Here is a 16,046-nt window from a genome sequence, read left to right on the forward strand (position 1 = left end):
AGGTAGCTTCATATTCGTGTCACTCACTATATGAAATGAAAGGGTAGACACGCCAACACAGTTTGAAAACAGATTTTGCACATTTTGGAAGAGGTCTATGTTTACTGCATTCTAAGAAAAGAGGTGTGTTTGGTTTTCTCATATCCCCCACAAACCTGCACGTTTACGCATCGGCACTTCCCTTTCCACAAAGTCCTCTCTGGTGTGCCTTACTGTTTCCAAGGAAACCTGTGGAGAGGGGGAGTGAGGATTGGCTGAGGGGAGGCCAAGAAAGACTGGAAGCATTCAACAATGCCACCTTGTTATCCTGCATTTTGTGTTTGCACAAACAGCAGGACTGAATGATGACAATGCTCTCACTGTTGGTTGGCTACGTTACATTCTTGTAGAACAGGATGTGTTGACAACTGAGGGTCAGGTTGACAGAACTTTGGTGTGGATGTTCCTTGTCCTCAGAGGATGAATGCTAAAGTGTTGGTTAATTCTTTTAGTAGCACTCTTTATCAAAAATGGTAACTTAGATCACAGTGGTCAGACCTCTGTGTCCTGTACAGATTCACAAAACGAACAACAGTTTGTAGCAGTGCTCTTTTCCTCCTGAAATGAAACCTCACTGTTTGGAATTATTTGAGATCAAGAGTTACACATCCAGTTCTGCTATAAACATACACAATTAGGGATGGGTACCTTTCACATTTGAACCGATACGGTACCAATGTCTGGTACCTGGGAATCGGTATCGGTACTCAACGGTACCAATTTTCAGTACTTTTCTGTGTGTTTATGTGGTAATAAATGTTAATTTGTTGAATAATAAAATCTAATTTTTTTTAGATTTAACATGTATTTCATTGAACATGAAATGAACAGAAACAGGGTAATATAGGTGATTAGATATATTAGCTGACACGTGCTCGTGGCGTCTAATTGCTCTTTCGGGATCAATTTATCAATGAACACACGTGAATGCACGCAGCCAGGGAAAAGTCAGTTCTCCATCTCTTTATAATAACACAATCCTTTAAAATATTCAATTGGCTTCTTCTTTGAAACTTTAAATTTCAATTACCTTCTGACACATTAAAATGTTTTCTCCCTGGTATACAGTTAAAAATGCTTCCTTATTAAAGTTTATTTTTGGTCTTATATGCTTTAAGTTAGAGAGAGAATAGGACAGCGGATTGCACATAATAGGATAGAGAAGGAACCTGAGAGAGAGACATGCAGCAAAGGTTGGAATCGAACCCAGGCCACCCACTTTAAGGACTATACCCTCTGACTAGTGCTGGCCCATAGGCCTCAGATCAATACCATGATTGATTGAAGCATATTGACCTCCTATTATGATTAATGAACAGTTATTTTATTTTTATATACAATTATTCATTTTGAAATGAATATGAAAAGAAGTGTTTGATTCCAGATGTTGATGTATTTTCCTATCTGTTCCACATATTGTTCATAGTTATGACATTGTTAGTGTTTTTTGTCTGCTTCAGAAGCACTTAAAAAGGGAAAAGTCCATTTTAATTTAATCGAAAATTCAAATTGTCATGTTGTATTATAAATCAGCAGTGTCCCATTGTCAGAATCAGAAATACTTTATTTATCCTGGGGGGAATTCAGTAAGTATATGAATATATAATTATAAATATATTATCTAAGCACCTATTTGTTTTTCTTTCTATGATTCATAACAAACAGGCAAACTGTCCCCAAAATGGGGTTCTCTCTCTCTGTAAGGATCACCAGGTAACTCATCCTGGTTATCTGGGTGACCAGTCCGGCCCCATCTAGTATATGATTGTTCAGCTGAAGTAGCAACATCAGCACTTTGCCATCGAGTACAGGCTTAGATGTTGCAGAATTTGCACCGGGAGCTGCTAATGATATTATGAAGTAATGTAACACGCAGGGTAATCACAGTTACAGGGTAACACAGGATCATAATTCTACGAATGACCTGAAAGTTACCTTTAGACACATAAGAAACTGTTTGATTGTGTTTGTATGTGTGTGTGTATTTTATAGCAATGTGATGTTTTAATTGTGACCTGCCAAAGGACTACAGATGTAAATTAGCTCGAAGCTAACTCTGGTACAATGTATCAAATGGCAACATTTATGTTCAATATTTCACATAGTCCTTTTATAAATCAAATATTTTTAATATAAAAAAATGTTGGGCCTTTTGAGAACTTTTGGGGCTTGCTTTGAGCCAAAGTTGCCACAACTCTGCTCCAGCGATGGTTCATAGTGTAGGCCTATGATTCGGCATGGGAAAGATGAGGTGTGTCCTGGACGCATGGGCATTGAGTTTACTGATTACTTTCAGATTTTGATGCATCAGAGTCACAGAGCACGTATTTAGCACTGGAATAGAAAATAAATAAATACATAACCCAAATATCCGACATGGACAAGGATATGTCTGTTGGAGGTTTGGAATTTTGGCTTCTATTTATTTTCAATTAATTGTCCAACCCTACTCTGTACATAGCACCCCTTTTTATTTTTCTCTGTTTGTTGTATGGTAGATGATTGAAATAAACTAGTAAAGACAAAATCTACTCTAGCAGTGCAACGACACTAACATGGACAAAACACTGCAATAGAAGTCTGTTATTAGCCATCAAAGGGCCCAATAATAAGTTGAAAGCTTTTCTACAAAGCTCTGCAGTTAGTGTTCACATGCAATCTTCTTCATTTTGGATAAATGTGTCTGTGTGCACCTGAATACTTGAGCTTGCAGGTGTGACCAAAGGATTTCAGTGATTTTTGTTTGAAAGAGTAATGTCAGTGGAGAGATAAGCCTGGAAAGCCAGGGGGATTTAGATGCTGCGAGTCAGACAGAGTCAAGGCTGTACTCAGATGTGTTGATCTCTCTTCCCAGCTCCCACAGCCCTGCCTCTCATCTGTCTTCTGGCTTTCCTTGAGGTCTGTCATGCTCACAGATCCCTCTTAGTTTAGTTTCATATATAGTGAATGGCTACTGAATGGTACATTATTCCATTTTGAAGACATTGTCAGCAGCCATCAATTGTGTATGAGCTCACTTTCACACACCAGCGCCTCCCACACAGCAACTGGCTCTTTTCGTGCACCTGCTGTTGTATGTGCTGGAAATGAAGAGATGCAGAGTTCATTCCAGCCTGCATTTGTATGCATTTTAGTGTGTATGTGCTTGATTGTGTGCTTCCAGAGGTTTAAACCCTCATTCTCACTCCAGAGTTTCTCTTGTTGTTAGTTAGACAAAATTTATTCACAGCTAAGCTCACAAATCAGAGGGATTTTCAAAGCTGGATTTTCAAATCTCTAACCCTAAACTTTTCATACCGCACTGAGCAGTGCAACACAATGACACAGACACACAGGTACATAAGTACCTCAACTTCTGAATTAAGGAAATGAGCGTGGACATGTAAGTAATGCAGCAAAGAACACATCACAGTAAAAATATAATACATCATATCAGAGCTGGGCGATATTGAAAAAGACCATTTGTTATATGTATAATGAGAACAATTATATCGCAATAATTATCGTTATCGAATTATCACCCAGCCCTACATCCTATTCTTAGGATGATTTGATTCCTGATATAGGACCTCTGGCTTGAGAGACTCAAAACCATGCCATACAGCACCTATCCTTCCTCCTAATTCTAAATTTGTTTTTTAGCTGAACTGTTTACCAACAGATGTCCTTAAAGCAGTCGACTTTTTACGTCACTTAAAGGTTAAATGGGGACAGGCACACTGTGAGAGCAATGAGGCACAGGAAGACCACAATTCCCCATGCACAAACAGCCTACTTTTTCTCTTTCAACCCCACACTTTGGAATAAACAGACTAACAAATACAGATGTACAGAGGCAATGTTTCACTGCTCCAGTTACAGACTTGTAACTAATGTTTCTGTTTATATCCAGAGAGGATACCACATTAGCAGCAAAGATCATCCACCATACAACTCAAGTCAGTATTCATATTTCACTTTTCTATTTAGCCAACTTTCAGTCGTAATAGATTTTCATAGACACTTGATATTGTCATTAAAATGATAAATACACCCGCACAAGACCCGGCAGTTTCAGTAAACTGCTCTATAGCTGTCCCTTGAGAATGATGAAAGAATGCAACAAGAATAGCTTTTTGTGCCTATGAAAACTGTGAGCTTTGTTCTCTTGGCATTTGAAGCTAACCTGTGGGGTTTTTGACCTCTAGGAGCACCATGAAGCCTTTTTCCTTTTTTGTGGTTGCACATTTTGTTTGTCACTGTCATAGGAAAAAAGAAAAATGCATTTGCATGAGCATACAAATGACAGTATACACACTCCTGCCAATTATACCACTGGTGTGCTGGTGGCAGCAATGCATCAAGATACAGAGTAGAGCTGGGCAATATTGAAGATGATGTTATCACGATAAAATATTTCATATCAGTCAATATGGATAATTATCATGATAAATATCAAATCATTATTTTTGTGATGTTTTAGTTTGTAGATTCTTAATTTTCTCAGGTTTTGGGATAATTTGATTTAAATTTACAACAAAGATATACCAAATTGTATACTGTGTATCATTTTAGTATTGTTTTGACTTGTGCACTCCCCTTTAAGATTACGAAGGGTAACAGGCAGAGGGATGTTGTTCTCCACAGTGCAGTGAATGCATCACAGTTATTCAGTGTTCAGTTGTGCAACGGTCGCGGTGGACATTTAGCGTGTTAGAAATAACAGCTGAAGTTGTCTCTGTGCTCTTCCTTTACCCACATCCTGAAAGTATATTTAATGAAGTGTATTAAGTTACTAGTTAACACAGAGTTCATACAGTGTTAGACTAACAACTCTGCTTTGAGCTGGTAGATTTTGTATTTTCTTCAGTGTCGCTGACGCTCATTTCAGCTGTGTTTACATTACGCTCCAAGCGTTTTTAAGCCTCGTCTACCTCTCACCCTGCAACACGATTGGCTGTTCTATGTGGTCTTCTTCTTCTGTCTAATGTTGGGTGGCAACTAGCGTTTAAGGCTCATTAGCGCCCCTCCCTTTTCAGTGATTGGGGGGTGTAATTTCAGGTTTATTTATATAAATTTTTTATCGAACATTTGTTATGTTTATCTTGAGAAAAATTATACCAAAATTATCTTCATTATCAAATTATCGTCCAACCCTAATACAGAGCATTACAAAAACAGTGAAAGTTAAGTAATGCTAGGAAAAATTGATATAAAATACAAAGGTTCATACTTAGAATATTAAGCTGTCCTTCAGTTTTATGAGGAAGTCAGTGTATACATTTTTGTCCTCAAGAGCTCAAATAATAAGTTCAGGTGTGTATTTCACCACATTATATTCAAAGACCAAGTGTAAACACCTTTAGCTTCTTCACTAGGAAACAAAACCAGGAACCTTCAACTGACGTCTTAAAACTACTTCTCTATACTTTATAATGTTAATGTTCCGTTTACACTCACATCTGCACACAGTCAGCTGACGGATGCTTTTGCTTTCTTGGTTGGGAGGAGAGTTAATATCTGCATTCTTCATTCTCCCTAAGCAGAAGTGATGGGAGTTGCCAGCTTTTGTCCAGCCCATGTGTAGAGAACAGGAGGCATTGATTGAATTGCTGCTTGACAAAGCAGAAACTGCTTATTGAGCTAATGCACCTACGTGTTGGGATCGATCTCGCAATGTCACTTTTAAATGCATAGCAGGAAGTCAGAGAGAAAGGCTAGACGCTCAGGAAAAGGAATGAAAAGAGGGAAGAAATCAGAAGGTAAGATGGGAAGGAGTGATTTTAGATGTACTGAGGTGAATACAAAGCCTGATGCGTAAGCAAACATCCAGTCTGGAGTGAACTAGGTTGGATTTCTTGAATATTTTTAACTCCAGCAGCTCACTCCAAATGAAAGGCACTTTTTGATCAGCATGTTTTTTTTTAGTGTTGTGCTGAAAACTAATTTAGTGCCAGGTGCTGCAGAGAGTTGAGGCCCTTCTTGTTGATGAAGTTGTTTTTCCCCCTAACATCACTGACTGCTCATTTCTTCTCCCATTTGTCCTATTTCTCCTCCTCTGTCCCTCTAGTTTTTCCTCCCCATTTTCCTTTCTCTCTCCCCTTTTACCTCAAAATTCAAGTCAACAATAACCCCTGTCCCACGAAATGTTGATTCTTTCATCTCTGACCCTTTCAACAAAGATGGTAAAATTGATGAAAATTACAGATACAAACTGGTACTTTATTAATGTTTTCATGCTGATACTTTTTTTTATGATTGTATATGTTTCATTGTATTTTATTGCATATGTATATATATGTGTACCTGTGAATAAGTAGGTATATAGGTTTGTATATGAATGTGTGCGTGTGTGTGTGTGTGTGTGTGTGTGTGTGTGTGTGTGTGTGTGTGTGTCTGTGTGTCTGTCTGTCTGTCTGTCTGTCTGTCTGTCTGTCTGTCTGTCTGTCTGTCTGTCTGTGCGTGTGTGTGTGTTTGTGTTGGCATATACATGTAGTACTATTATATAAAGCAATGAGTTCCAAGATATAAAGAAATTATATATTTTTTCATTAATTGACCATTATTAATTAATAAATAATGGAGAGGGGTGGGATTTAAAAAAGTTTTGCTTCTTCCCACTCCTTTTTAGATCATGTGAATATATTTCATATTAGTGAGGATTTATCAATATTATTATGATTATTGTTTTAATTATCATATTTTCTTTATTTGTTTGCATTTTATTTATTGGTTTTCTTTTGTCTTTTTTGTGTATTTTAAATGTTTGAATAAACACTACCAAATCAAGAAAACAATAGTAGCAGAATTTGATCAGCACCTCTTGTGTTTGACAATCATGCGTCTCCTGCAGATGCTTGATACGTAACCTAACGAGGGAGAAGTTTGTCTCTCTAACTACCACCTTCACATCTTTCTCTCTGAGCCTCACACCCTTTGTCTCGTTGTCGCTAATTCTTCTCTGTCTTGCCCTTTTCCTAACCTCGTTCTATTACTCAAGACTTACTTCAGGGACTCATTTCCTCCTTTAACTGTGCTTTTTGTAACTTAAGAGACACCATAAACCAATTCGTTCTGGATTGTTGGAATCCTTTTTATGATGTCCTTTTCCTCTCTCTATGTTTGCCATTTGCAGCGACTATGTCCATCAATTTATACAAAAAATGGAAACACTTCCTTAAAAGAAGTTTGGGTTTTTTTTAGGTCTGAGAAATTCATGTTCTCGTTACTTGACAGCCGTGCTTTTTTGAGAGCAATTTTGTGAAAAATGGGTTATACAGTATGCAACGGTATATAACTGCTCCTTCTTCCTAAGAGAGGATGACAAATTGAGGATCAGGATTGAAGACACCCAGGAAGAGAGAGTATCAGTCTTAACGTGGTCAAAGGTCATCCCACAGGAGACACACTTCATACCATCCTCTTCTCTACGGTCTCCTGTCCTAGTCCCTAGGAATGAGAGCTTACTGAGAGAAAAGGAGAGGAATACAGGGTTGTAAGCAGATGATGTAAGGGGTGAACGGTGTGATGGATGGCAGGACTCTTTCCTCTGTGTGTATGTGCGTGCTTGAACGTGTTCGTTTGCTTCGGCTGCTGGCCAGTGTGCGCCCCAGAGAGGGATGCATTGATGGACGAGGAGCATCCTTTGCCGTTTCAGCAGTGGAAGTGCTTAAAGCATCCGGGCCCCAGGGACGGGCCATGTCACCGTCTCCCATCCTGGTGACTTATGGAGCTGCCATGACAAACACCCAAGGGCTCTTGTTGCGGGTTTGGACTTGGGGAGGGGGTTCGGATGTAACTGTCTACGTGATGAGGCCAGGCCCCTTGAACAAGAGGATCACTCTGTTCTAAAAGAAAAAGCGCTCAGTGCTGCTAAGTTTTCATATGAAGGCTGTTCAGCTTGCAGAGTAATTTGTGGAATAACTCTGATGTATGAAAGTCTGTGCAGGAGAGGAAATTAATGAAGAAAAATTTAAAGTCACCTTGCAAATATTTAAAATAGTTTTCTCATTATTCCTCTCAAGCTTTTTGTTCTGTGTGTTTGTTCTTTGTCTTTCTTCTTCTCCATCACCTTTTTTAGCCGGCAGGGATAAATAGAAGAGATTGTGATAAATGACTTTAAAACACACAGTGTAGATGAGGCTGCTTCTTTTTTATACACTGCTGCCTTTGTTTCCTGTATTAGACTTTATCGGTAAACATGGTTCTTTTGCTGCATTATACATCAAGAGACACATTATTTACTAGTTTTGTGTGCTACAAAAATCATTCACATGACAATAGGGCTGGGTGATAAAACGATAATGATAATCATCGTGATGTAAATTTTCCCAATATAAATATAACAAATGTCCGATAACAATTCTGTATATTTAAACATGTAACTACATCCCTCAACCACTGCAAAGGGAGGGGCTCTAATGAGCCTTAAATGCTACCTGCCACCCAACATTAGACAGAAGAAGAAGACCACATAGAACAGCCAATCATGTCGTAGGGTGAGAGGTAGGCGAGGCTTAAAAACGAGCGACAGCGACACTAAAGAAAATACAAAACCTACAAGCTCAAAGCAGAGTCGTTAGTCTGACATTGCGCTGACTTTGGCTTTATCTATTAACTTAATACTCTTAATAAAATATACTTTGTGGATGTGGGTAAAGGAGGAGCTTGGAGACAACTTCTGCTGTGCATTTCAGACACGTTTAATATCCACCGCGACCGTAGTACAACTGAACACTGAATAACTGTGATGCATTCACTGCAATGTGGGAAACGACACTCTACCGAACTGATAAACAGAATACAATTTGTTCTTTGTTGTAAATTTTAATCAAATTATGCAAATGATCTCAGCCTGAGAAATAAATAATCAACAAACTAAACTTCACAAAAATCTCTTATTACACAAAAGACCTGCTTCCTGTTAGCACCGTCAATTAGGGATTCAATTCGTTTTTCAGAGAACTAAGTCCCAGACACAAGCCAATAAACCGTCTGGTTTCTTCAACGTCCACTCATGACCAAAAATCTGCTTTTAAATTTATATTAAATCATTTGATATTTATCCTGATAATGATCAATATCGACTGAAATGCTATCTTGGTAACATCTTTTTTAATATCGCCCAGGTCTACATAAGAAAATCTGTTTTGGAGGGGAAAACAAGGGATCCATTTTCAGGTGTACTGACCACCATGCTGCTGCCTCAGTGCACAAAGTCAGTGTTTTTTATTTTATTCTTTAAACTTGTGATGTTTATTGGTGAAAGATAAATTCACATTGTGAAACTAAAGACTCTATGGATTCTGAGGCTGGTTAGAAGAAAGTATTTGCCACTTCAGTGCTCCCAGCATAGCCCTGTTCTTGGGATTGCACCAGTAATAGCACTTTTAGACTTAATTTACTGCCCAAACTAATAACCTGAAATGGAGAGTGTGATGAGAAAATCACTCACATGCACGCACCCACACACTCCCCCACACACATACACACAGAGCACATGCATGCACAGACTCGCACATCTACACTGTGACAGTGCTGTGCCCTCAATCAGTTCTAATGCAATGAAATCAGTCATCCTGTTCATCTCTTTCTCTCCATCACACATACACACACATTCACATACTTTTCCTCTGTAATCCTCAGAGCCTTCCCGAATCTCCTCTCTTCACATATCTGCTCTCATTTTTTCCAATACACTGTTCTCACAGCAGACATTTTAACTTAGTTGGAAACGCACAGGTGAAACTATTGGCATTAATGATGGCTGCTTTCCATTTGGTTGCGCCGGTTATCCATTCAGCAAGCATCAGGGACCTGGCATTGACACGCCTAGCGGTCTAAGCACGCACATCCATATTCAGAGGCTATAGCACTCATCGCAGTGGTTGCAGGTTCGATTCCAGTCTTGACCATTTACTGCATGTCCTCCCCCACCCTCTGCTCCCCACATTTCCTAACTCTATTCAGCTTTCCTTTCCATTAAAGTTGAAAATGCCCCAAAAATATGACTTAAAAAAAAAAAAAAGCAGCCAGTGTTAATGTTGATAGTTACACTTGCGTTTGACCAATCAAAATGTCTATTGTGAGACTGTTGTCTATTCCTGATCCTAACTCCTGCCTTTGTACCTTCTGTTTTAGCTGGCCTCCTTCTTAATCTCTTACAATTTGCTCAGAGTGAAACTTTAGTGGCAAAAGAAGTACCTTGATCCAGTCACACGATGTCACAGCTAAAGGGGTGAAACAGTTACCTGCATGCTGCCATAGACCCCGTGGCTATGGTGCAGCACTGAATCCTCAGTCACAGCTTCTAATATGCTAATCAGACAGAGACCTTGTGTATATGCTAATCTAGTCGTGATGGAGGGGACGCTGTAATATAGGGACCTTGGCTGGCTGGTCAAAATAAAGGCTATGGCACAGTGGAGCCTGAACGTGGCAAGTCATTCTGTCATCAGATAACATGATTTAGCCATAGGGACAAATCCTGAGTACTAACCAAGTTCTTTGAAAGATAAATCAGCACTGAGCCATTTAGGGACGAATCTTTGATGTGTGAGCAGGTGTTCTGCCCACAACAGATGATGGAAAACACCTGCTGTCAAATCACTGATTGGGATGTCACTACAAGTGCAACAAGCAACCACAGCCTTCAGCCATAAGTGACTCATGGCTGATTTATCTGTGAAGAGCTTCTTTGCAAAGTATGTACATGCTGCAAAAGTCAAAAGCAAATATTTCTGACATGTTTTGCTGTGTTCAGCTCTGCTGAATTAAAGTTTCTGAATCAAAGCTACTTTGTACGTGTTTGATTGAAGTTGAAAAGCTGGACATTTCTGAAAATCTTTTTGGAAACAATTTTTAAAGGGTAAAATTGGTAGAGGGGAAATAATGATTTTCTATGCAAAGAAGAAATCCATTACCTCAAAAAATCCTCCTGCCACAATGGCACACATTTTTTTTTTTTACCTTTTTATGTGTTGTCTCAAGTTGAACTAAGAGTATCTGAACAAGTACAAATTTGTCTGACATTTGATATTACTTTACCAATTAGAGCAGCACAATATAGACCAATTTAAACATCTCAAATGCAATGTGCACATGCACAATGGTCATATTACAGGACCCTCTATATCAATCATATGACCTGAAACCAAGCGACAAACCCTGCTCTCAAAATATGAAGCCTGTGCAGAAGTGTTATAAACTGCAGTTCATCTAGCGTCCGCTTGAGGCTGGCTTCAGAAACGCCGGAAACCACATACACACCAATTCAAAAAGATGATATTTTTAGCAGAAATAAACATGTTTACAGCCTGGTTCAAAAAAACGGTTTGGGTCTAAGTAGCTAATTTCTCAATCGGCACGCACTGTATGGGGCGGGAATTTTTTTATAACACGACAGTTCAGACGATATTAAGATTATGAATTTTGCCCATTTAAGGACATGACTGACTTGATTGACAGGCGGGAACACTGTAGCTGTTGGCTAGGAGGCTCAAAGCCTTGCTCAACAGCAGTTAGGATGAGTTCAACATTTCCAATATGACTCCTGCCGACGATTGGCTTCAAAACAGTGTTCAGCAACAGATGGGTGACGTCACAGATACTACGTCCATTAATTATAAAGTCTACGCCTGAAACACATCATGATACTACTTTTTGTACCTGATGCAAAACAGAAATCGTAATACAAAAATGTTCTCCAAAGGGGGCTAGGAGGCAGTGGATGATCTTTGTTTTCAATATCCTTGTCATTTGAAAATCCCTCAACACCCCTTCTATTGACACAGACTTGTGAAAAGGGTTTGAAAGAGGCGACTCATGCTGCCCCACCTGTATAGCTGCTGTAACCCTTAACATTGGTTTGCGCTCAAAAACACACCTTCAAATTCAAGCAGCGGTCATGTTTATGTGTGATAGATAGACAAAACAAACTGTTTACTGTCTATTTACTTACCAGTCAGTGAATGCTACGGCCTAAGCTCTGTGGAAGGCACCTCGCTGCGGGGCAGTTTAGCTGACAACTAATATGAAAAAATAATAAAATAAAAAAAAACACGAGAGCAAGCAGAAACTTTTTTTTTTTGTTGGTTTGTTTTTATCAACTTTTCTTTTAAAGCAGGCTTGTGTTTGACACATGTAAAGAAAACTAATATTTGACTGTAATCACACTTAAGACAATTCATGTCATCTTAACTTAGAATTTAGTCTTGTGCAGAGTGTTTTTTCAATCTAATCAACCATAAACAAGTGACAAACATCCTAAAACTGAGGATTGATATACCCTGAAGAACCTTTTAGTGTGCAGCCAATGGTATTGACATCTTTTAAGTTTTCATGAAGCTTGAGATAGAGAGATGAATGTGATGTTGAGCTGATGGAAAGCTGTGCTGCTGTTTAGAGACCATTCTGTCCCCTCAGGACCAGTTCAGCCCGCTTCCTGTGGAGAGACTGAGATTCATCCAAAGTCCAGCACATGCTCTGGCCAGCTCCCCCACTGTGTTGGAGTGTGTGACTGAGACTGTATGCTGGATGATAGTCTTCATGCATAGATGTGTGTGTGTATAATGTATAATACATGTTTGGTCATGGCAGCTTTATTCATACTTGTGGGTTTTTTTTTTTGTTTGAGATGCAGCTCAATCAAAACCATTTCCACAAGCCTGTATAAGAGCCAAAGTACTGTATGAGCTGTTGAACTGTACTGCATGCCATCAAAGGAAACAGAAGCTGTGATTGCGTGTCTTTTAATGCATGACTAGAGTGAGAGGTTTAGGAGCAAGAGATTGGCTGAACTTCCTCTGAACTTAATTTGCATAATAACACACGATTAGAAAAGGTTCTGTCAATACTGGGCTCACTTATTTGCATGCAAGAACATGACTAGACAAGCTGTGATTATAAACACAGCATCCATGAATGACTGAATTAGTAAAATGGTAACAGCAACCGCTTAGGGGGAAAACAGAAAATGTAAAAAGACTTGCATTGATATTCATAGAAATGTTCTGTAAATCTTAGTATTCAAAACAGGAATCAGCACTTCTGTAGAAGCAAGAAAAGGTTATTTTGGTATATCACTGAAACAAGTCATTGCAAAGGTCAGATATGTTGTCATAAGCAGATGGCTGAGTGAGAGTAATCACTGTCGCCAGACACTTCTCGTGCTTTTCCCTAATTTTCTGTCTCTTGAAAGTACCAACAAGATTCATGACGTCCCTCTCTCTGCCCCCTCTCTCTCCAGCTCTGCCCAGCTACACTTGTGGTAATCCTGGACAGCTGCTCAACGGCCACCAGCAGGGGTCCACATTCAACATTGGGGACAAAATCCGCTACAGCTGCAGCCAGGGCTATGTGCTGGAGGGTCATACCACCCTGTCCTGCCTTGCCACTTCAGCGGGTACTGCTGCATGGGACTTCCCACTTCCCTACTGCAGAGGTATGTTGACTGTACATTGAAAAATATGTCTCAAATCAATGTTTTCTTCCTCAAGGAAAGCATTTCATTGCATCTAAGCCTCTGGAGAAATTGTTTGACCCTGAGAACTGACAGCTAGCTCAAAGACACAACAGAGATAATGAAGTTTGATAAACGATTGCTTGAATACTGATGTTACTGAAATATGGATGAATACCACACATAAATAAATGCTTTTGCTATTCTAAATTGACAGGTCTTACTATTAAATAATGGATTGACTGGTCCAAGGCACTCAAATAACATGCACCTAGAGAGTCCTTTCACCTTTTAAAAATGTGACACTCACAACAAACAGGAAACTCCATGAAATATGAATTCCCTCTCAAAAACTTTAAAATCATAATGCTGTAAATTACAATGTTGACCCTTTTTTAATGTGCCATATGTAGATTTTTGTATCCACCAATTGATAAAACCCATCCTGCAGCCCACACACTCTCACATAAATTACTCATGCCCCTGCATGACCTGACAAGCATTTCTGTGGTTATACTGATATCTTATTTACCATGACAGGACCTCATGTGTTTGCTCCCAGTCAGGTGCTTGTGCCAGTTGTCCTTCCCTCACAGTTTGCAAGCACCCCGCGGCAACAACACCTGCCAGTGTGTGTTTTCTGACCCATCCTGACACAGTACTGGAAAATATCTCTGTAGGCAAATGTGATGCTTTTGTACATAATTTTCACTTTGTATGAAAGTGAATTCTTACTCAGACAAAATGAATGGAGGTCATAGTCAGTTTTCATGTCCACTCTTTGTCTCTCTGCTCTATTTGCTGTGCCTGTGTGTCCATGTAGCCAATGGTTTGTGTCAGTGTGCCTGCTGAGCAGGACGCTGAGACACAGTGCCATCTGTAACCAGGCCGGGAGTCAGGATGCCCACATAGGAGCACACATGGCTGGGCACCATGCGCCAGCACTGTCCATACCCACCCAGTCACAGGCTTATACTTCACATCGTGTAGAGAAATTATTGTTTGTGCATTTCAAAGTCTGTCTTTTGCAGTTTGACTGTGTATGCAAGCAAGAATCATCCAGCTTCCCTCTTCCTTTGCTTCATAAGTCTCTTTTTCATTCCCCTCCTCTATGCCCGCCCAGGCTCCTGAAAAAATCGCTCAAGCACTAAAGGATGTGATTATGCTACCTTTTCAGCAGAAATTACACGCCAACAAGTTTTAGAAACTGGCAATTTCCCCTGCGAATTAATTGAGGTCTCCCAGTGCCACATAAAAGTCAGTGTGTACACCTGAGTGCTCTTTCATAAGTATTGTTAGTCACTCCAATTATAGAGGCTGCCCATATGTGTAAAAGCAGAGCTGGAGCTGTGCTGTGAGAGTGGGGGAGAACATTTTGGCACGGTCACTGTTCTGGACTCAGGAGAGGGCAAACGTGCCAGCACTGTCAGCCATAGATGATAGCCAGCCACTGATGGCACGGATAATGTTTTACATTCCCTGTCTTATGCTCATCAATTTGTTCTCCAGCCATAATCTCCTGAGGATACTTATAAGTGATTTAACAACACTCTTCTATTCACTTTCTGACACTCTCTCTTTGCCTAAATCTGCTCACAGTCTACAACATCCTTTTTTTCCCCATGCTCTTTCACAAGTGTAACTCCCCTTTTTGCTGCCACATATCTCTCTGGGGGAAGGTTTTACTTCTGACAAGGTCTAAATGTCACTGCTAAACCTACAGCATCAAACACAGATCTGTTTATCTTTGGTGTGCATATCAACTGTAAAAGTAATGTCGCATTTTTGTCCCATATAAAATACTAAATATAGTTTTAGCTTTGCTGTTTGCTGTACATGTGCATGTATTTTTGAGTCATATTAAACATGAATGTATTTATAGCCTGCATGCATTCCCCCTATCTTGGTTACCATGACACTCTCCACTTTATGGAAAACCATGACATTCTAAGTGACAGCCTGAAAACATGTACTGTTCAACCATGGGAAGCATCTTGACATCTAAAATTGACTGAGGGGGGAAAAATGTAATAAGCTTCTGCACACCTCACACACTGAACTGTTCAACAGCTCTTTACTTGCATTCAGTGTTGGGTGTATCATTTTTGATTTTGTCGTAGAGCGCTCGCATCTGCCACAAAATACAGAGAGCGACAGAGAGAGTCAAGGTGAAGGGTAGAGTTTGGAGTCAGAGACTTCCCTTCAAGTGTGAAGAAACCATCTTGTATGGAATATCAATGCACTTCCTCATCCTTTCTTCTGTCTGCCGTCTACTTCCTGTCACTCCCACTGCAACAATCACCTGTCACCCCTGTTGCCATCTCTCTCTTTCTTTATTGTCCTCCCTCCCTCTGCACTTTTCTCCCTCCCATCCTCGCTTGTCACCTGTCATCCTCCTCATCTCCTTCTCCTCGCCCTTCTGTCGTGGTTTCCCTCCTATTCAAGTTCACACCTCACAAGTTTCCGCTTGTCCATACACTCCCTTGCCCTCCCTCAGGGGGGGTTGCTGTGGTGACAGGTGGGATTGATGATGGACAGGGCCCCTTGCTTTTGAGCTCCTCCTCCCTTT

At 39.9% G+C, this 16,046-nt stretch overlaps 1 protein-coding gene across 1 annotated transcript in view; it reads left to right on the forward strand.

Annotated features, from left to right (window-relative positions):
• Positions 1-16,046, forward strand: part of csmd2 (CUB and Sushi multiple domains 2) — a 253,729-nt gene that overhangs the window by 71,862 nt on the left and 165,821 nt on the right. The window contains 1 exon segment of the mRNA XM_034704867.1: positions 13,265-13,459. Coding sequence (XP_034560758.1) covers positions 13,265-13,459 — 195 coding nt within the window.

The sequence above is a fragment of the Notolabrus celidotus genome, chromosome 16 (genome assembly GCF_009762535.1).
Source record: "Notolabrus celidotus isolate fNotCel1 chromosome 16, fNotCel1.pri, whole genome shotgun sequence".
Classification (NCBI taxonomy): Eukaryota; Metazoa; Chordata; class Actinopteri; order Labriformes; family Labridae; genus Notolabrus; species Notolabrus celidotus.